Below are 23,254 nucleotides of genomic sequence, written 5' to 3'. Positions count from 1 at the left end.
CGCACAATGTTTTAAGTGTCTGAACCTTTGTCTTGCTGAGGGCCTGCCATTTGCCATTCCTCAGGCTGACTTTCACTTGTAACATTGCAATCTGTTTTTCACTGCAAAAGTGCAGTTTTTCTCCTCCACACGCCTAAGGCGTTGTGCCATTATTTCTTCCTTGTTGCTCTCATTCTGTTGTTACTGTGCAGTTAGTCTGTGGGCTTGCACCTGCAAAACCCAGTGTTGTTGTTATAGCCAGTTCTCATGGGACGCAATTGCCACCAATGTGAGAATCAGTCCTTCTCCCCACTCCTCTTTTCTAATCCTTGTTTTGTAGTCTGCTCTAGAACAAAACAAGATTTAGTGGTTAAGAGAGTAGGTAATAGTCATTTAGGTGGCTAATAAATATTCCCCCAAAATATACAAGCACGTGCTAGATGGCACTTGCACCTGATGAAAACAGGCTTCAGTGAGCACTAACAGCGTGATAGGCAAGAACAAGCAGTAGGGAGTTTGAGCAGATCCTGGTGAGATCCATTATTATGGAAAAAGTGTTGTGATCACATATACAGGAGAGATTGCTTGTGTGGGACACCATGTCACTTGTCACTTGGCTGGAGCCAGACAGCAATTTCCCTTTCTCTCTTTTTCTCTCCCTCTGTCCTGCCCTCTTTCCCTCATCCTCTCCTATTTCTCTATTTTTTCTCTTCTTCTCTGTGCCTCCATCCCTCATGCCATTTCCTTTTTCTCTGTTCTCCAGAAATAACTGTTGCTGCTAAGTGCAATATATACCATTACATGTAGACACCATAAATACATCTTAGTGCATAGTTTAACTCAACATCCTTCGTGCCACATTAAGTAAAGTGATTAGCACTTGTCATTTTTTTCTTTGGTTTTATTATCCAAAAGGAAAAGCACGTAGAATGGAGAATTTACTTTGAATAAAGGGGGCTTAGGAAACCTTTAAGGAATGGCAGAGGAGGAGGAAGGTGTTTTGCCTTTAAGTGGAAGTGTTGCTAGGTATTCCTGATAAGGAAGGCCACATCAGAGAAATGTAATTATATATGAGTGAGGAGATGAGTAGGTTAGACGTAGTCCTTTGTTCCTATAAGAGACTTTTCATAGCTTCAGACCAGAAAATGTTCTGTTTTCCATGTAGTACTCCTTTCAGTCAGAGGAATAAAACTGCCATCTACATTCTTCAGCCCATGGTGTTAAGCATTCTTTCACATAGCATCACAATAATGAGTGTCAAAGATGAAGACCAAAACCTGGAATTTCATCTCAGATGCTGTGGAAGCCAGGGTAAAGATCAGAACTCAGGTCAGACATCCCTGTTTGAGTTGCTGAGGCGACACAGTAAAACATCTTATTCTAGTTATGTTTTCTTTTGTGCAGTAGACTTTATGGCCAGTTACAGTACATTGCTATAGGTCTGTCAAAAGACAGTCAAAAGATAATCAAAAGACTCAAGTAATTGTCAACCAGGGTTTTCACTCTCCTAGGCAACTGGAGAGAATACGAGGAAGGGGACATTCATCATTGATGGGGGATCCTTCAGTACCAGCGGCAAATCTGGGCAGTTTTAAAAGCTGCCACACCAATGGAACAGTTCTCCCTCTCTTCCCATCAGCAATGTCTGTATTAGTTCGTATCAGCTCCACAAGTTGTAAATGCATTAAACAGTAAGAGAGGGAGTAACATAGTTCGTGCTGGGGAGCAGGAGGAACTGTGTGTCACCTGGGAACTGCTAGTACTTCTCACCACTTCATCAGCTCACCTCAGCTCTTGCAGGAGTTGGCAAGGATCTTGAAATTGCCTTCTAATTGTACATAGTTCATCCTCCAGAAACCGCATAGTATTCTGTCCCATCCTTCAATCTCCCCCTCTTGGCTACAAGATACTTTCAATCTTATCAACTGCTGCAGAACCACCTGAGATGTTCAGAATGGGTATGTGTCACCTACTTACTTATAGGAGGTGATGGTGCTTCTAAGACTGTTTCAGTTCCATCCCTGGTCTTGTTACCAATTATCCCAAGTTTTAAGTGTCAGCATCTGATCCGATGAGCTTACAGTTGTCTTGCTGGCTTGACTCCATTGTGAGATTTCCTGGGAATTTGTGTTTGAGACCAGGCACGGTTTAGGTAAATGTTGTGAATCTAGCACTGTCAGATTGCTGGTGGTTGAACCAGGAGTGTTTGAAGAAGAGAGAAGATTCCTTATCTGAATGATTGATCACCTGTTTTGATCAGGAATGGTGTGAGTAGTTTATGAAATTTTTTTCTAAATGTGGCAGGTCTTGGATGAGATTCGCAAGTCTTGAACTATGACTCTTTCAGAGTGACAGTTACTTCTCCGTGACAGAAAGGACTGAATTCTGAGAAAGCTTGTTGGTCTTCGGTTGGTGGTACAGATGAAGTTTATTCAAGACGTTTAAGACTTCCTGATCATGAACAACCTCAGAATAATAGCTTGGTGTATGTTTCTGTTTCATAATAATTACCTTGTTGTCACGGACTGTTATATTCTGACACCTAGCCTGTTTTCATACTGACCGCCAATAAAAAATGCCACAAAGACATCCTGCTGTTCAAATGCACATCTGAAACAGGCATTTCTAAACCTTCTATTTAACATTTTCCACCAGTCCAAAATTCATCACCTACTCCTTCACCATAATCTTGACACAAGAAAACACAGTAAGAACAATTCCATCCCTATTTGTGACTTATTTTTTTTAGTGAATAGGCGAACTAGTAAATACTTCGAGGTTATTGTATGCTTAGGATTTATTCCAAATATATGTATAATATAAATATTTTAATATGTGTGTACAGTGGCAGTTTTATAAGGTGTTCTAGTATTAATCTATCAAATATTTTAAAAGAAGACTAGAAAAACTTGATAAAAATTTAAAGACTATTAAAGCTTTTCATAGTTGAAAGGAGAAATCCTCTAATGAAAAAAAAAAGTAACTTTTTTTTTTTTTTTTAAATGGAGGCAATAAAGCCAGAGGGATTTGGGAGAAAAAAAGTCATAGAAACATAAACCACCTGGATCCCCATGCAGCACGGGAGTTATGTAAGGGAAAAATCTGTTCCTGTATTACATAAAAGTGGACACGTGTATATGCACACAAACAGAAGGAAGGGGGAGGAAGAAGCCTTGCTATACGTACCATCTCCACTGACATTCCCACAAGTTCGGGATGTTATTAGGGGACTGATATGTGTTGCCTCTCCTGCTCCTTCCTCCTCAGGGGAATGACTCCTCACACTCTTCCCCTGCTCCTGCATAGGGACCCTTTCACAAGAGTCAGTCCTCCATGAACTTCCTCTGACATGAGTCCTTCCCACAGGCTGCAGCTCTTCACGAACTGCTCCAGCGTCAGTCCCTACCACAGGTTGCAGTCCTCCCAGTAACAAATTACAAGAGCATGGGCTTCCCTGAGAGTCTCATCCTTCTTTGGACACAGCCACCTGCTCTGGTGTGGGGTGCTCCGCAGGCTGCAGGTGGGCATCTGCTCCACCGTGGACCTCCACGGGCTGCAGGTGGGCATCTGCTCTGCCGTGGACCTCCATGGGATGCGGGTGGGCATCTGCTCCGCCATGGACCTCCACGGGCTGCAGGTGGGCATCTGCTCCTCCGTGGACCTCCACGGGCTGCAGGTGGGCATCTGCTCCATCGTGGGCCTCCATGGGCTGCAGGTGGGCATCTGCTCCGCCGTGGACCTCCATGGGATGTGGGTGGGCATCTGGTCCGCCGTGGACCTCCACGGGCTGCAGGTGGGCATCTGGTCCGCCGTGGACCTCCACGGGCTGCAGGTGGGCATCTGCTCCATCGTGGGCCTCCATGGGCTGCAGGTGGGCATCTGCTCCATCGTGGGCCTCCATGGGCTGCAGGTGGGCATCTGCTCCGCCGTGGACCTCCATGGGATGTGGGTGGGCATCTGGTCCGCCGTGGACCTCCACGGGCTGCAGGTGGGCATCTGCTCCGCCGTGGAGCTCCATGGGCTGCAGGTGGGCATCTGGTCCGCCGTGGACCTCCACGGGCTGCAGGTGGGCATCTGCTCCATCGTGGGCCTCCATGGGCTGCAGGTGGGCATCTGCTCCGCCGTGGACCTCCATGGGATGTGGGTGGGCATCTGCTCCACCATGGACCTCCACGGGCTGCAGGTGGGCATCTGCTCCGCCGTGGAGCTCCATGGGCTGCAGGTGGGCATCTGGTCCGCCGTGGACCTCCACGGGCTGCAGGTGGGCATCTGCTCTACCGTGGACCTCCATGGGATGTGGGTGGGCATCTGCTCCATCGTGGACCTCCACGGGCTGCAGGGGGACAGCCTGCCCTCTCACCACGGGCTGCAGGGGAGTCTCTGCTCTGGCAAACCTCCCCCCACCTCCTCCTTTCTTCCACTGACCTTGGTGTTTTCATAGGTGTCTTCCTTCACAACCCTTCTCCTCTCAAGTTCCCCTTCTTAAATATGTTATTGGAGGGGTGAAGCCACTATCACTAATTGGCTCGGCCCTGGCCAGAGGTGGGTCTGACTTGGAGCCAGAAGAACTTCAAGAAGTTTCTCACAGGAGCCACCTCTAAGCCCTCTCCCTCGCTACCAAAACCCTGCTACACATACAAACCCAGCACAGTTCCCCCATTTGCCCACGTATCTGACTATGACCCTCCCTCAGGTCCTCTGCATTAAGTAGCTTTTCAGGTAATTGTACATGTATGAGACCTTTAAGCCTTTGGTAATGGGCCATGGAGTCTGTTGCCACCAAGGGGTAATTCCATGTCTAGTTCTACCAGGAGACGGTCAAGTTCATCCAGGACTGTCTGCAACATCATCAGCTGCTGCTGACCCCAGAGAGGGCAACAGAGGCCTCAGAGGAGTGTGTAGCCATGTCAGGCACCTGCCACATCCGTGTGATGAGGCAACCAGCGGTGCAACCTCAGGAGCCTGGGTAAGGCTGGGAGGCCTTGGCTGAGGAAACAAGAAATGCTTTGATTTTCACTTCATTCTTCAGGTGCACATTTCCAGATGAAACCTCTGATAGTGATTAAAAGCAGCTTTTCTCCCAAGGTGGTTGTCTTTCTGGGACAGGAAGGGTGAAAAAAAAACCATCCTGTCCTCTTCCCTGAAGGGACAGCAGGAATAAACTAGCCTTTCAGACAGGAGGAGTTGCAGTTCGCTTAAAAGTGAATAGCTTTTCTTGAGGCATCAAAAAGAGATAACGCAGGGTATAATGCTGCCTGCTATCGACTAAGTTTTTTCACTCTGTCATTAAACCGTGATGCCTCCTTTGTCATTTACAAACTATGCACTTTGTTGCAGCAGATGTACAGAGAGAAACAAAAGAATTGCAGAGGAAGCAAGAGAACATGCTAATGATAACCCAAAATTTGCCATAGCTCTCCAGCCCTTTCCTCACAGGACCACCCGATGTCCTGGTGTGCAAGCACAGTGTCCCAGAGAAAGCAAATGCTCTGTATCATGATTTCTCTTGCCTTAGGGTTCATGAAACTCTCCTGGCACCTTCACTTCTTTCTCTGAATAGCTTGTGCTATTGGTAGTCACATACTGTCCAAATTTTGGTTCTACAATGGTTGCCTCCATTTAATCACCACCACTTCCCTTTGCTGGTGTGTGGCAAGGATGGTTTCATAATTTACTCTTCTCTTCTGAACGTTTGGTAAGAGAAGGGGTAAGGATGTTTGGGAACGCAGCATCCTTCACTGCAGAGAGTAACATCTCTCATTGAGGGATCTGTGTCTCCTTATTACAGCAACGAGAGGATTACAAACTTCCAAGCGCCAGCGTTAGTTTGCTGACTTTTATTGAAGATGTTTTACATTCAGAAATTCTCCACACAGGGTTTAAATTTTGGGGTATAAAAGAAACACCAAAGCAGTATAGTCTAGGGGTTCATTACCAACATTTGCAACAGTATTTAAATTAACAGAAGATAGTTTAAACTATCACATACACAGTGGCTGGAGCACTTCTCTTATGAGGACAGCATGAGAGAGTTGGGGTGGTTCAGTCTGGAGAAGAGAAGGCTCCGGGGAGACCTCATAGCAGCCTTCCAGTACTGAAAGGGGGTACAGGAAAGGTGGGGAGGGACTCTTTATCAAGGGGTGTAGGAATAGGACAAGGGGTAATGGTTTTAAACTGAAAGAGGGTACATTTAGAGTAGATGAAAAGAAGAAATTCCTCCCTGTGCGGGGGGTGAGGCGCTGGCCCAGGGTGCCCAGAGCAGCTGTGGCTGCCCCCTCCCTGGAAGGGCTCAAGGCCAGGTTGGACGGGGCTGGGAGCCCCCTGGGCTGGGGGAAGGGGGCCCTGCCCGGGGCAGGGGGGTGGGACTGGGTGATCTTTGAGGTCCTTTCCAACTCACATAATTCTATGATTCTGTGAAAACCATGTTGCTTTCTGTTTCAGATTCACTGTGTTTGACAGGGAAAGAACTTGCATAGCCCTGAGCTGCCAGGCATTTGGAAGAAATGCTAAGCGACTTTCAGAATGAATCCAAACTTCACAGTGTTTACCATTAGTATCAGATTGAATACTCTTGCATCAGTTTGCTCTGAACTGAAAAGTTAATCTAAGAGACAAAAATGAATCAATAAAAAGCAATATCAGATTCCAAATCAATGCTGGTAATGTAGGCACAGACTGAAAGTTGAGGTTGGCCTCACAGTGCAAGCAAAATATTTGAAAATTGTTTCTCATTATTACTTACCTACTTAGAGCTGTATTCTGAACTCTGTTCCCTTTAGAAGAGATGGAGATATGACAAGGCCTGTATAGGGAATTTCCTTCAAATGATGCTTGTCACATCTTCAGCTCAAAATGTGGGAATTTCCAAGGTCAGAACTGGATCTTGGTGGGTAAGCGAAGACAAAGAATTTCATGTAAAACAGTCTCTTTTTTTTTGTCTTTTTTTTTTTTTTTAAGAATATGAGTTGGGAAATGTATTCTCTCTCCTCTCCTATTCCCTTCCCTTCTTTGTACTATCACATCAACAGATTCAATAGGTGTAAAATTGTTCGTTCTTTCTGTTTTCCTACTTTCTGGGAATTTCTGTTCTTTCCTTTACTTTATTATCCACATCAACCAATGACATGTTACTGACTTGCACATGGAATATTTTAATGATCTTTAGATAGTTGCTGAGAATTGTTATCTGTACATCTCAAAATGTGTTGCAAAGGTAGGTGAACATTCCTAGTTGTATTTCACAGTTAGCACAGAATCTGAGAGGCTGGCCACAGGCACAGATTTTTCTCTCCTGAAGTAGTGTTTTATGCCACTTTGATCCTTATGTATTGTAAACTTGTTCCAGAAACCAATTACATGAACATAATGTTTATCAGGCTTAAAGAGTCCTTTTCCTGAGGAGAGGAACTATGTGCATAGTATAAGGGTTCATATAGGTCAGGCCTTGTTTAAACGTGCACATTGAAAAGTGTTCATGTTGGAGGATGATCAAATTAAGCAAGTGCACCTTGGATGTTTAGGGGAAAGCAATGAGGTTTCTCCAGTGTACTTCAGTGTTGAAGGGAGGAACACAAATCCTGACTCCTATTTTTTCTCTCTATTCAATATACTACAGTTTCTTTATAACATGCAGACAGCACAATTTCTGCGTAGGAATGCTCCCAGTAACTTTGGAGACAGCTGTATGCTAAACCATTTTGCCAGACATCAACATATCAAGATGTGAGTGGGCAGTGCTTTTGCCTTGCTGTCAGATTGCTTTCCCAAATATGAGCTTATTGCACTCTGGTGTTGTGTCACAGAGCACTCTCTTTAGTTGGAGAGAAGGGCTTTTATTTCTTAAGCTTGACTGCTTCTCTTGAGTAGAGAAAAATGTTTATGGAGGATTTCCCCTGAACATGTGGGCCTGTGTCTGCCTGTCTTCTCAGTTGGAAAATTCATTTCACAAGACAAATAATTGAGCTGTAGGCTTAACTGGGAGAGCAAGCAGATGTGCTTCCTAGAGTTGGAACATTTTTTTTTTCTTCTCCCATTCTTCACTCTGTCATCTGTCTCCAGTAACACAATGATGAAAATACTTCTCCTCCCCTGTGCAGAAAAGGTCTCATATTGCTCCAAAGCCATATGTTTTGCCTTCATTTTTTTGACATTTGACAGAAGCTCTAAGTTTGAAATACTTCGGAGACATCAAAATAATTGCTGTTAGGCAATGGTTTGAAGCTCAGTGAAATCACTGGAGCTGTTCATAAGCTAAAAATATTTTTACGTGCTCAAACACTTTGCTCAGGCAGATTCTATATGAACATATTCACTATAGACAAATTATTATAACACTTATTAAGGTCTTCACTATAGGCAAAATATTGTAGCACTTAAGACAGATAATTTTAATTTGAAAATGTCATAGTAGGGAATTTTATATAATAGGTCATCCTGGTTCCTTTTGGAGATATATTCTTTATGTTACCCAACATCACGTTTCCTCCCAGCACTTAAAAACAGCTCCCTGAAAGAAAATAGTAATGTTCTTAACCGTATTTAATAGCACATTACAGATATAAATCTGAATTTTCAAATGTCAGTAGGTACTTGCATGTACAGACATACATTTTACTCTTGCAGTAAGAGGCATGAATAATATTGTAGACATTAGAGGTCAGGCTCTGAAAGCTTAGTCTTACCAATCTGCCTGAAACCAGAGGAGGGCAGAACATTTGAAGTGGAAATCATAACTCTGGGAGATGTTATGATGGGAACACTACCACGTATTTCAGTAACAAGGACTCTTTTGCTCTAAAATTGGCTATTTGTAAATAAAACTAATCAGAACATTTTCAAAAAAGGGTTTTAATACGTTCTTAGGGATAATTTTCAAATATATCATTAGTTAGTTAACTGCATCTTTGTTCACTTTTTAGTGATTTTCTTAACTTTTTATTTTACTATTGGACTTAAAGAAGAAACTATTGCTCTCTTTCAAGAGAGAGTGAGATGATCTCTGATCAGAATTTCTCCAGCCATGAGTTTAATAAAAAACACCAGTGTTACTATGTAGGGAGTTTTGTAGTTAATACATTGCATCAGGTTGCTCCCTCCAGCATTTTCATTTTTATTAAGTCTCCTCTTTTTTACCCCTCTTAAATGATCTCAAAAGATCCTCCGTTTTGCTTATGAAACACCTGAACCTACAAAACTGGAAGACAACACCACATGGATCAGGAGATCTCTAGTGCTGTGTCCACACTTGTATGTTTGAAGACAGATGTTTTCCCGGGGCCTTTTTCTATTAAGATCATCCTCTGCATAGTTAATGGTTTTCATTTCTTCTTCTGTGTGCACCATTATTTGGTAGGATTTGGTCAACTGTGGAAATCAGATAGTGCCATTTTTGTAAATTATTCAATTTTTACATAAATTTTCCATCAAGAGTGACTGCTATTTTTTTACAGGTACAATGGGAATGCATTAACCCCAAGTACAAAGCAAAGAAGAAGAATTACAAGAACTCAGGCATCGTCATTCTTAACCAGTGCAAGGTAAATACATGTTTAGCTCTTTGGCTGTTTCCTTACTAAGCTCTCAGCAATATATTTTAATGATGTTTGGAAATGTAGGCAGCAAAGTGGAACTGCCTGTAGAATAACAATGGGTACTGGTCCACTATGAAAATTAAAGGCAAGGACTTGATTCCCAAAAGTAAACAGACTGTCCCCAACAATCTTTCATCTTTCTTGCCCTATCCCTGCTGTTGTGCAATGGAGTAGGCAGTGCTAAACCATTACACCTACAGACTTGCCAACTGGCCTTTTGTGTGTTTCTCTTCTAATCCTTCCATCATTTCTACAAAATTGCACTTGTTCCTCCTAAACCAAGAGCAAAATTTCCACTGACTTACCACTGAGAAGGAGCAGAGCTTGTTACTACTTTTGATGTGCATTTTCCTTTCTGTAGTTTTAGAATTTTTATATTTTCTGTTTACAAATTTGTCTCTGTCTCAAGCTATATTTAACGCTTTCTTCCTTTACCTTATTTTCAGCTGGTCCCTTTCCTCCTTCCAATTTACTTTTTTTTGGCAGTTCTCTGATGTTTTAGCAGTACACAGATAATTTGAATGTCTTGCTTTATTGTTTGCAGATCCACAAGATGCATTCCTTCTTAGATTATATCATGGGAGGCTGCCAAATACAGTTCACAGTAAGTGTCTTACTTCTCTAACTTGCTTTAAAGAAAGGGAATCCCCTTAGATACTGATTCATTGCTTTCACAGAGAAATGATTCTTACATGCCATTCTTTGGTAAATTATTAAGGTCTTCTTGCAAAATGTATTAAGCCCAGAAAATAAAACTATGCTAATGCAGTAAGACTTTTCTTGCACATACTGATTTATTTTTATGTTCTGCAGCAATGACAATCATGTTGCAAAAAAACATCATACAGGGGTGAGAAGCGAAACTGGTGTACTACCACCAATTCCATCTGAGCCACACGCAGTCCCAAAAGCCCACAAATTGTATTAGCCCCTGGGACAGTGCTGACCAGCCTTTGGCTTTTGAGTCTCAGTTTGTTCACAAGAATTTCAAATAAATTCCCTTGCTGGAACTGTGACACAGGGCAGGATTTCTTTTCACCTGCCTTTAGCTATTTAAATGTTAGATGTCCTGTTCATGAATCCTAAGGGTCAGACTTCATTTCCAGAATGAGTCCTCCATTAAAGCAAGTTTCCCCTCTAATGGTGCCAAAGGAGTCACAGGCAGAGAGATAGTCGAGCCAAGGTCCTCTCTCTGTCAGTTTGGGGTAAATGCTGATGTTTCATACCTCGGCCATAGCTACCAACAGTAAGGTGGCACTACAACGTGGCATGGCTGTAATTTAGAGTGAATTCATAAGCTATTCAGTTCAAGGAACAGGGGATAAAATGATTTCCAGAGCTTTCCATAAACAGAAATACAATATTTTGCATTTCCATTTGCATTTCCAAATAATCATTTTCAGAAACATTTAATGCTGTGTGGTTTTGATATTTTCTTTTTTTCTTTTTCTTTTCTTTTTTTTTTTTTTTTTGTATTTTGAATCTGGGAAATAATATAATACAATATGATGTGATATGATGTAATTAATATAATATGATATGATATAATATTATGTAATAATATATCAGTGTTTCTTGTAGCATAGGAATATAGATTATGGCACAGTTCCAGTCTGGTTTATGTGATTTCTAATTTCATGCCAGTTACAGGGGTAAAATCAGTGCTCCAAGGTAATATTTTTCTTCTGGAGATTTTTTCTTTTCCTGTAGCACTGTGCACTGTTTCTGCTCCCAGGTATCAAGTATCATACATTGGAAGCTACTGAAATGTTCCATTTCACTTTTTCCAGTCAGGCCTTCATTTTCCAAAAAGATTTAATAAAAAAAGAAAGATCTTTTTGTCCCAACAGAAAGTTCCAACAACAGCAGCAGCTATAGACAGTAGTGAATCATCTTCTTGTGTATGAATCAGCTTTTTGAGGTGTAAAATGTGCACTTTGCTACACCTCACAAACTCATTGCATAACACCCGAAACTGAGGACCCTGTTTATGATTTTGAAGGAAATACCTAGTGGAGTGGACAAATATCTTTACTGTTGTCTTCTCTCAAGCAAAGCATCCTGTATAATTACCTCTCTGCTTTACCCAGCTTCTTCTGTTATCACCACATGCCTGCAACGCCTATTTCTCCTCCAAATCTGAAACTCAGCAATCCCTGGAAACCCCTTTAATTTATTTTTCCTGATGTTTTCTCCCTAAAAATCTGACTGGACGAATGAACTCAATTATCAAATGTGTTCAAGGTCATTATCAGAAAGACAGTAATGTCTTTACATAATATTTAAAAGCCTTTTCTAATCAGAGCAGGTGCTTAAGTAATGCAGAGACTGGTTAATATGCATTTTCCACAACTCATGCTCAAGCACAGGAGCACTGTAACCATTAGAAAGTGTCTAGGGATATACATATTATGTTACAGCTGTGCTTTTCAAACTCTTTTTGATTCCTCCTAAATGTTTTCCAATGGAAAATCAAGTCCTTACACAGTGCACTGAAGGGTCATGGCAATTTGCTTGCATTTTATTTATTTGTTGCAGATTTCCTGTTAGTAGGCTGATGAACCACAAGTTGAAAACTGCTGTGCTAAAATGTGTTAAAAAGGATGGTATTACTTCTACAATATTTCACTATTTTAGTATTTCATCTTGCTGAAATGAAAAAAAAACATTGATAATAGGAAACTTAGGTAAACTCATTGGCATGGACAGGCAATAGGGACGTAAACGAAATGAAAGATCCATTATAAAGTGAACTGCTGAGATCCCTGAATTACTGCTGACCTCAATGGTAAATCTACCAGTTACAGTATTGTGTAAACACATCACTATCAGTTTTCAACCTACACGGACTCAGGGGAAGCCGTTGTGGGTGTCTCTGTGCCTGTAGCTCTGTTCATGCATAACCTAGTGGTTCTACTGAAAGATCATCACAAGATGACTCTCCACGTATTTTACTTCCTCCTGCCTCAGTTGCACCAGTCCCCAGCGATGAGAGCACAGACTGGTTGTGAGATGTGTTGCTGTTTCCAGAAACATGTCGGAGATTCTCCAGTGGGCACTGAAGCAAAACGGTGCAGCCTACAGGGGAGATACTCAATGCTCCCTTGCTTCTGCACATACCATGTAATCTCCTTTTCACATTGTCCTAATCTGGTTAATTCAGACCACTGAAATAGAAGAGGCCTATTTCTTCCACCTTCCCAGATTTCCATTTCTGTTAACTCAAATGGATCTGGAATTGTTTGAAACTCTCCTGGTACATGTATCATTGTTGTTGTTGTCTTAATATTAATGACATTTCTACTGAGTTCGTGCTGTGTACAGGCAGTACGACACAACTGTGATTAGAAAGGGCACTTGATGAGGGAGGGAAACTGGGATGCTAAGCATACATTTGATAACAAAAAGCTGTAGTATGACATACCTGCTAATTTAAGGCACTAATGAAGGCTTTGGTAACTTCATGCTGTGTGTTCTTGGGAAAATTCGTACATCTATTGTAGGGACATAGTTTGTAGTTAGAAAGAATGTCTCTAAAAAAACAAAAGTAAACTTTTTCTTCACTTTAAACCCATTTATTTAGGAGCTTTCATCTATAGAGATCAATAGTGCTGATTCCAGTCCACTATTTTTATGCACTGCTTATTGCAAAATGCTGTATCTCTTATCAGACAGTGTTCCCTGCTGCAGAAGAAATGTTCAGAAGTTGGCAGTGCAAATGGGTCTGTAGTCAGAAGACATTTTCATCACTTTAGGAAATACAGCAGAAAGGATGTGTAACATGCGTAAAAGGAACTGTAATAGAAAGATATATTGGACAGATTCTCTCTCAGGCAGGTCATGGTATTGGGCAGGACATTTCGTTACTGACAGATCTAGCAGGAGGTCCAATATATGTAGGATGTTTTCAGTGCCATGAAAATCACCCTTTTACAAAGCTGAGGAAAAAAAATACTAAGAGTGTAGTTATTGCTATGTTATGTTCTTATTTAGCTGTGGGAAGATGACTGGTACATTGGAACTGATACATTTAAAGATACACTGATAAAAATCAAATGTACGCACTGTAAGATTCCTACTTTGCTGCCCACAAGATTGGCTGGGTTGTGATATTAACCTAACTTGTTAACTTAGTTTTACAAATCCTTATCCTATGTATTTGCACAAGACCTTCATACTGCTGGGTAATGCTAAAAGAGCAGAGCTCTGCATTTTTATTTTGGAATTGTGGCACGTAACAGCAGTCATCTTTCTTAAAAGTCCTCCCCTTCAGAGTCAGAGATTTAAATCAAAGTTGAGCGCGCTACATCCAAGTACAAATATTCATAAAGGCTTCATCATAGGAAATTTGGAGGGTTTTTTTGCTTATCAGAACGTCTCTACTACAAGGACCATTTCCAAAAAGGAAGCTTGTTCTGGGAGCGTGTTTTTCTTTCCCAAACCTTAGCCACAGACTTTTTTCCAAGCTCATGAAACCCACTGCTTATTCCTACAATGTGCTCTTGTTTTCAGATAAAAAGCATTTAGCCGTGGCTAACAGCCATGAAGGAAGACTTGTCCAGTTCTGTCTGATATGTCACTCAAGTCTTGTTAATGTCTGTTTTGAGATTATCAATAAAAATGCATACTTTAAACTATTTTACAGGAATGCCTTTTGTTTCTCAAACATACGGTGACATTTTGCCACTTTCTATAATGAGAATGAAAAATCAAGGCTGAATTAAGATCAGAGAACATTTACATCTTTTTAGGAAAATATACATACCTTGGCTAAGATTTTTTAAAAATAAGTGTCCCAAAACTAAGCTAATCCATACAAGTGTCTATGGATTTACCTTAGATTTCACAAACCACTAGTGTTTCTTTCTTCCTTAGTTACATACATTCATGCAAGTGAGAACATGAGAGGTTTCCCATTGATTTATAAAAGTTAAATCAAGCTATCATTTTTGGAAAAAGATCTATATCAAAACCAGACTCACTACTTTGGTGCATGAACAATGAGTAGGGAAGCAGAGGTAAAAGATTACTTTATTTGCAAGCCAAATCAAGCTCATATCTCCTGACTGAAATGTGGTTGAGGTACCAGGGGTTCATAGTTGATCAAGGCGATGAACGGATTTCCAAGCTAACTAAAGCCCAGTGAAAAGTGTTTTTCTTCAGATAAGAGTAAGAGGTGGAAAATCAGAAACGGTAGAGAAAAGCCATGTTGGGTTGACCCAGTATGATTTTTCTGTTTTAGTTTCTAGCAACAAAAAACAAGTTTCAGGAGGACTGTGTCATTTTTTTTCAGAGAGAATGAGAATGTCATGTTTCATTTTCATTTTATAGCTGCATAAAATAACCTTCCCTGTGCCAAGCGTAGGCTCCAGCTGGGGAAGCTGCACATTTGCAGAGGCAAGCTGGGACTTCAAAGTTCTTTTTGCAGCTTTCAGCAAGGCCCTTACCTGTCAACTGCACTGTAAAACAGAAAACTGAACTCTGTGCATTTGTCCATTGAATATCCAGGTATAATGGGATTTTGGAGGAAGAGGTCATTGGACAAAATCGTAACAATGCTTGTAAATGGCTTTGTTCCTCCTGTGAGACCCTTTGGAAGAAACCCAATTAGCAATTCCTAGAAAGAAGCATCATAAGTTCAGAAGAGGGCTTTCTCTGGTCTATGACAGTCATATGACAGGAAGATGCATGCCAGAGTATATCTTCAGGGAGAAGTATAAAGAGCATTTTAAAAGGGAGAACTTAATTTTAAGAGGATTCATTAATATTTGCTTTTGTGTTTAATGTTTCCCACTATCTTCTTTAAGCCTTTTCAACACAAAAATCTGTGCAGGATTCAAGCTTTATTTTTACCCTGCAGCTCACCTTTAAGCTTGCTATCATCTGTGAAACTAGGACAGTTAATTATTTAATGCTTAAATATTTTGAAAATAAAAAAATACAAGACAGGCAGTATCTACTACTATTGCTACAAACACCGTAAGGTTTAAAATAGCTAAGAAATGTGTCTAAATGGAGTTTAAATTTATCATTTTAGTAAGACTTCTAACTCTCTTAGGACATTTTTGCTGCAAAGATTTTATGTTCTGAACATCACCTGAGCTGGAAAAATTTAATTAAGTATGATAGCCTAGAGATAGTTAATATGATTCATTTGTATTAGGACATAATTTTCCACATAGAATAATAATGCAGTTCATTTTTTCCTAATCATGCCATTTTAGTTTTATTATCTCTTATTTTAAAAGCTGCCATTTACTTCTAGACATATTTATCAATACTATTCTAATTGTAATTTGATGAAGTGCGCTGTAAAATAACCTTCGCTTTAAGGCTGCAGTCTCTACAGAAGACTGTTTCTGGTAAAGATATATGACTGGTGTGGGTATACTTATGCTCAGAAGAACTCTACAACACATTGACTTTTCTTCTTTTCCAGGTAGCTATAGATTTCACTGCATCAAATGGTGATCCCAGGAATAGCTGCTCACTGCACTACATCCACCCTTATCAACCCAATGAGTACTTGAAGGCATTGGTGGCGGTTGGGGAGATTTGCCAAGACTATGACAGGTAAATAACCACATTTAATAACAGAGTTGTCTTTAGAAAGTGTTTTCACAGTGTGATATCAATGACTGCCTGCTGCCAGCTGTAGTACCTCCACTTTTAGTCACTTAAGAGAAATGACTGTATGTCAGAAGTATTAGTCTACCTTAACGTGCTTTTGAGAGTGATAGTTGGCTTAGATTAGCTTCATGGTAATGAAAGGCCCAGTTCTTGGCCATTCAGCTGATAAGTGTGTTAAGTTTCAGGTTTGTATTCACGTGACAAAATTGCATGTTTGAGTGGATTTTTCAGGTGTGTTAAACTTGAAGCCTGTTTTGCAGATGCTGATAGCATCCTTTCTGATACACTTGGGAGTCTGGTTCTGTCCCATGCTACAGAAAAGTGTTCCCAAGATGTGTTTGGAACCAAATTTGTAGTTGCTTAAACTGATTAGTGGCTGTGTCAATTCATAGGAGTAAGCATGTGGTCTTCTTCAGTGTTCCCCTGGCCTGTTGAATATTGCAGTCTCTTCTAAGATAAATATTAAAAGACAGTGATAATGCGTGCACACAACATGCCTTTAAATAAATAAACAAATGCAAGTAATTAGGCCAAATATGCTTTGATTACATTATGTACTTCTGTTGCTTTCAAATAGGCTGCCTGCTTCTATCAAATTAATTGCCCATTATTAATCTAATTACTAAGTGCATTTCCTTTAAATGTTCTTTCTTTGTTGGTGAGGCATAGTATCTTACACAATTATTCTTTCTAATCTTTGCACATGTAATAGACATCCACCCACTACTTTGCCATATGTAAATACCAGATCTCAAAAAAACAATGGTATTTCCAGTCAAATTTGAATTAAACTTTCTGCATAAATTGTGGAGTGACTTAATACTGTGGTTTGCATGCTACATGTTGCATATACCAATTAGCCTGCTCAGAGGCACTTGCATTTGCATGGTAATGAAATGCCTTCTCAAAGATGACTGAGGAAAATACTGCCCTGATACATTTCTGTAAGAATTTGGTGGTCAAACTTAGTCAATGAGTTTGAGAAAATTAATATTTTATTGTGAGCTGACAATTCCTCTATGATTATCCACTAATTTAATAATTACTAGCAATTATTCAGATGATTAATATACTTCAAAATAGGGAAATGAATAAAAAGGGTTAGTTTTTGCACAGATTTTTTGATTTTATCACTTCAGGTGTATTTTTTAAGAAAATGAAATAGTTAAGTGGTACAATCCCTCCTGTATGGAGATACTAATCCCAAATCAGGATTCTTCTCTCAATATAGCATATTCCAATCACTACAAAAAATAATAGCCAGTCATTTTTTAAATTAAATCATCAGCATCATTCAGTTCTATTGTGCTGCAGAAAATGCCTATTGATGCTAATCAGCACAACTAAGGTTGTATGAGCTATAGAGTAGGGCTGAACAAAAGCCAAAATTTCTTTTCCCAGAGAAATGTCACCTTTCTGTCATGTATTTGACCTGCATGTGCTTTCAGGTTATGACACTGTATATTCCCATGAACATGTTGATTTGACATGGTCAGTGCTTTCTGATTAAAATGTCAAGTGAAGACCTTTTCTTGTACTTGCACATTTTAAATCCATCAAACTGGAAATGCAAAACTTATAATTTCTCTAAATAAAAAATTAGGAGGAGCCAAACCTTCATACAACATAATCTACAGGTTCTGTATAGGAGCTCTTTTTCTGTTTAGTTGCAGCCTGGAGTGAGACATATGAGCCTATATTGACCTATAAAGCAAATCTTCTGTATAGAGTTTCAAATCCAGTAAAAATCTGAAATGTGGCACAGGTGCGTAACTGCTCCAGTGATACCACTTGTGCTTCAAATACTGGAGTAGGATTTCTGTTTCCAGTTTAAGATTAGACAGAAGTGAATACAGAGGGACCTATTGAACGTAAGGGCTGTTTAGAGCCAGAGTGTCATCGTTTGCATAGGGGCATGTCTTTAGTAAGATTAAAATATGAGACCACAAAGATGGCAGTGCTCTTAGCTGAAGTTTTATAGTTTTTACTCATCAATTATCTTAAATAGGCAGAACTGGCTAATTTCAATCCAAACCAAGGAAAATGGAGTGGTTTTCTTTCGATCTCAAGATTAATGTATTTACATCAAAAGAAAGAATAGTTAGAATAAAGTAAAATTTGTTGATTGCAATGCTTTTTTGCATTCCAATAGCACAGCTGTTGAATGCTAAGTACTTTTGCTATACTTAGATACCAACAGACAGCTTTTTTATATATATAAAAAAAAAAGCCAATGTCTATTACTTAAAATATTTCTATAACTAGAAACATTCAAATTTGGTTTTAATTTAGGAGGAATTGGAGTGGCAAGATAGAGACTACACTCAAAATCCAAAATTTTATTTTATATACTCTAGTTAGTTCTGTTGATCAAGACAAATCTTCTCATAATCCAGGTTTCTGTACATATCAGCCTAACATAATGTATCCCTAAGTAATTAATGTTCCAAATTAAGTTCAGCCTCACATCCCTTGATACAGTGGAATAATCCCTGCTCATCCAAAAGCCCATTTATCTGAATGGTTCAGACATTCCTGAAATAGTTAAATGAATAGCGCCATTCTGCGTAGTTAAGTGTGAAATAATAAGATTCATTCTTTCATCAGCAATATTCAGAGAAGGAGAAACAGACTTTGATTATTATCCGGATTGTAGAAATGCTGCAGTCCTGTAGGAATAGGCCAATCTGATAATGGTATGGGAAATAGAAGAGCTGTTCACCTGCTCAAAAGACTTAATACTTTATCTATATGGTGGAATTGTTTCAGGTTATAACAACATTTGTCATAAAAGAGAAGATAAAGTTTGTACGTGATTTAATCAGTGGCTAAGCAACGGCAGCAATGGATCATCAAGGAGGGAGAAATGTTCATTAGTTTTAAGGATTTAGGCTCTAAAATGTAGTTAGAAATACTGGAAAGGGGAAAACACATTAAAAACTTATTATTGAAAATATTTGGTAAAATAAGCAGACAGCTCCATGGAGAAGAATTTTAGATAAATGACTCATAAATGTTTAAAGATGACCTCATGAAGCAATACGTGAGAAATACATATTTCCATTTAAATGTTTTCACAAGCTTTCTTTTATATTAAGAATGATATCAGTGGTATAATTTTACCTTCAAATGAGCAAGTCTACACCACCTTCTTGTAGCATAGAGGAACAGATGATGAAAATGAGGAAAAATCATTGAGCACTGAAGTGTTTAATATTTAAAGGACCTGCTTTTGTGTCATTCCTTATTTATTCTTTACCTCAGTAATTTCAATATTGAGTTTTCTGGATCAGAAGTCAAGCCAAGTGGTTTCTGATGACCATCAATATCAGCCAAGCCAGGATCCTGAAAAATCAGTTGATCACTACCCAATGTGCATATATTCCCTCTACATGTTTTGAACAATGAGTTAGCTAGTGTACTTAAGGCAGGAGAAGTTATGCTTAGCTCTCTGTGCACTGTGGCTGGCTCAGGACTTCTAATCACCAATTCTGAGCAATGATTTCGGCCACTCTTTTGTTTTGGAGCCTGGTGGACATCCCTTCAAGAGAATGTTATTTTCAAGGATGGATGGCAGGTGTCTTTGCTGGTTGAATACCCAGATATGAGGAAAGACAAACTCATTCATCAGTTGAAATATCAGACCTGTGAATCAGAATCATATAAAAGCCATGAAACTCTGGAAGTTATATAGTAATAATTTTGAATGTGTCCTGTTCTCTGTGGCAACGGTACCCCAAATACTCTTCATTTGTATCACAAAACTGGCCCCTGCTCAGCATGGAATGACACTGCTTTGTAAGCCAGAGAAGCCTGTGGCTAAACTGGGGATTCAGGGAATGTTTCCCTTCCCCTCTGTCCCAGCATAAGGTCTGGCCACATCCTGACTGCAAGACAGGACCTGACCTACCTCTTCTCCCTTCCCCTTCACACACCCTGGCTTCCATCAGATGGAAACAGAGTCGTGTGGGCAGGGAGGAGCTCCTGTGCTCTGTGGGAGGATGTACTTACTGTCAGATAACAGCAGGGAGACCGCGCACGGCGCAACACGGCTGCCTGGTGCAGCCGAGAACCAGCACTCAAATAGTACTGAGGTGTGCCCTCAGCACATACACGTGCACATTGACAAGTCTCTTTCCATTATTATAATCTACAAACATCAGTGAAAACTAGTATCTCTAGATAGAAGAGGTACTTTTCCCAAGGTAGGTGCAGGTGTGCTGTGAATCTCTCGTGTAAGCACCTAGAGCTATACCTGGACATACACGCACATTATATACATATGTATATACAACTAGAGTTTTACTCATGTGTCAATAAATATATAGGTATGCATATAATATTTATGTGTTATATATAATTTTATATGTGTAATATGTATGGTTAACACTTAACCATGCATTAGAAAAAATTATTTCTTTTATGCTGTTTTATAGCTTCCCTCCCTGCAGAGCAAAGCCATAAGTCACAATAACAACGGTGCACACAGTTTATTAAAATGGCTGGTCCTTTGATCTTAATGATTTGTTTTACCAGTGCTGGAATACAACCAACTAGTCATGAATGTAGCTCATCTTTCATTCTTCAGTGATTGCTGACTCTGACAAAGGGAAAAAGGGCTGAAATGGGACTATAAGTAGCTTGTTTGTAAGGATAAATGCTGTTACATGCATACAATGCTAAAGGCTGAAATAATTCCTAAATGATCTTACATTATTACAGGTTTTAATTATGATATTGTGAGTGAAGCTCATGGCAGGACTTGCAAATCTGTTCCTGAGTTTGAAATCTTACTTCTGCAGTTAGTAGCTTTCCTTTCTCTTCTGCTCATTAAGAGTCTCATTATATGACATTAAATATTTATCTTTGTATTAAAACCTCTGTTCTGATTCAGCAAGACACTAAAGTTTATTATCTAATCCCATTGAATTCAGTCTGACTCAAACAAACACCAAAGTATTTTGCAAAATATAGATTGCATTAAGATAGATTTAAGAGTTTTACTGAATTTGAACTTTATTGTTAACTGTTTGCCCCACAACCAAGTGTTCAGTGCCTTCTATATACCTGGATGATCTTTATGATTCATTTTTACACATAGCTTTATATTTGTGCCTACAGTCAGAGTTCTTCACTGGATTAATAAAAAGTCCTCACAAATGTGTGAGAATCAGTTTTTGTGTGGTCAAATCAATAGTCATACCTTGGAAAAGACAAAGGTTAGATGTGTTATAACAAATATTTTTAAGCATTTGTTGTAATTGGATATTTGTGGAACTTCACATTCTTGATGGGTCATCCCCATTCTGGTCTACCCACTCAACTCATGATTCCATGTGTTTGACCACATAGTTTTGTAAAATGATGTCATAAAATTGGTCTTCATTTTATTTGTATTCAAAAATCTATTTCAAAAATTATTTCTTAATTATTTTAAGTCTCTATGTCTGTTTATTCACTCTTACAGATACTGCAGATTTTTTTTTTTCCAAGAGCTCTTGAAACACATGGAGATAGAATTTATTTCTTGACACTAACATCCTTTTTCATTTAGGCAAATAGCCACCTTAACTCTAAATACTCAAATAGCTCCTTAAAACTGACATTCACACTGAGATCATATGTTAACAAATAAGCTGCTTGTGTAAAACACACTTGTCTAGCAACCTCGCCAAAAGCCACTAATGAGCAAAGAGTACATTATTCCTGCAGAGTACAGAAATTACTTAAGAGTAGAGCTCTCTAAAATACTAAAGAGTGAAAATTTTAAAAATAGGCTACATTCCGCAAAAGATATGGAAGTCCTGCGGTCAGTATGAGTTTCAACATTGGCTTCTGCAATCAGTGAATTGCAGCAGTAGCTGACTAGAAGAAAAAGTTCCTCTTTGTGATTTCTTCTTTGGTATTTTAGGCCTGAGCGAGTGTGCTCACTCTGATGGAAAACCATATATAAAACCTTCCTTCTTTCATGCAATACAGTGCACTTGAAAATTAAGAAGAGAAAAAATGAAAGGAGAAAATAAAAAGAACAGGATTCCCAGTCCAGCACATCCCTTTCAGTGTAGATCTAAGAAGGGAAAAAACAAAGTTGGATGAAAGGTCCATCTGTCCCAGAAACACATTTCCTGAGGTACCCAGCAGAGGGCAGTTAGGGAGGAGAAAGAGGACAAGGTATGTGTAATGCAGGACATGGTATGGAAGTCATATATACATCACTGTGATTGGTCCCAAATCCAAAGATCAGTACGTACTTAAATGCTGTGTTTTGGGCTGGGCTTAAGTGGAGTAGAGATCCCAGAGTTTACCCTGCGCAGTCTGCTTTATTAATCAGAGCCTCATCCCCAAGAAATACTGAGCAGGTCATTAATCCTGAAGCTATGTCTGGGTTTGTGGGTGAAGACTCAGAGAGTTGGCTGGAGGGATCTGAATTAAGTACCTTGAGGTAATTTTGCCAGACCCAAGGAGAAAAGCAGAAACTTGCTTTGGTTGAGATATTAGTATAATAGTGGTTCATGAAAACTAGGGTGAAAGAATGATGCCTAGAATAACTGGAGTTATATGTGACATTAAATATTTCATGAAATCGCTATGTAGAGCTATAGATGTTAAAATTTAATCTACCCATGCAGATCAATAAATAAAAATATGCTTAATTATTAAGCATCTCTCTTTATCACTTTAATTACAGAAACAACCTTTCTGGAGGCTGTTAAGCAAAAAAACTGATTAACATATCTAAACAAGTTTAAAAACCATGGGGGAAAAGACATGAATCTTTTTATTTAGTGCTTTAATAGGACCAAATTTGCATAAACATACAACAGAAGAAAACTAGAAAAACAGTAACCTATACATAAAAACTTGGAACATATGTTTGTCAGTAAACTCAGGTGTGAGTAAGCATATTCTGAAGTGTTTAGATAACTGAGGACTAGAACTGCACTGGGAAAAAGGAATTGTTAATACTTTTAATCACCAAACTGGATTGAAAATCCTTGGATTTAACTGTTGAGGACCTAGGCTGGCACAATTACATAATATATACATACACATAT

The 23,254-nt window shown here is 39.4% G+C and overlaps 1 protein-coding gene across 3 annotated transcripts in view; it reads left to right on the top strand.

The window, feature by feature from the left end:
• CPNE4 (copine 4) overlaps positions 1–23,254 on the top strand; it is a 243,764-nt gene that overhangs the window by 187,082 nt on the left and 33,428 nt on the right. For all 3 annotated transcript variants that reach the window (XM_032991217.2, XM_032991218.2, XM_032991216.2), the window contains exons 9-11: positions 9,429–9,515; positions 10,114–10,173; positions 16,009–16,142. In XM_032991217.2, the coding sequence (XP_032847108.1) occupies positions 9,429–9,515; positions 10,114–10,173; positions 16,009–16,142 (281 nt within the window). The remainder of the gene's footprint in view (positions 1–9,428; positions 9,516–10,113; positions 10,174–16,008; positions 16,143–23,254) is intronic.

Source organism: Tyto alba, unplaced genomic scaffold, assembly GCF_018691265.1.
Source record: "Tyto alba isolate M040663 unplaced genomic scaffold, T.alba_DEE_v4.0 Super-Scaffold_46, whole genome shotgun sequence".
NCBI lineage: Eukaryota > Metazoa > Chordata > Aves > Strigiformes > Tytonidae > Tyto > Tyto alba.
The sequence above is the reverse complement of the archived record's forward strand: the minus strand, read 5'-3'. Positions and strand labels throughout refer to the sequence as shown.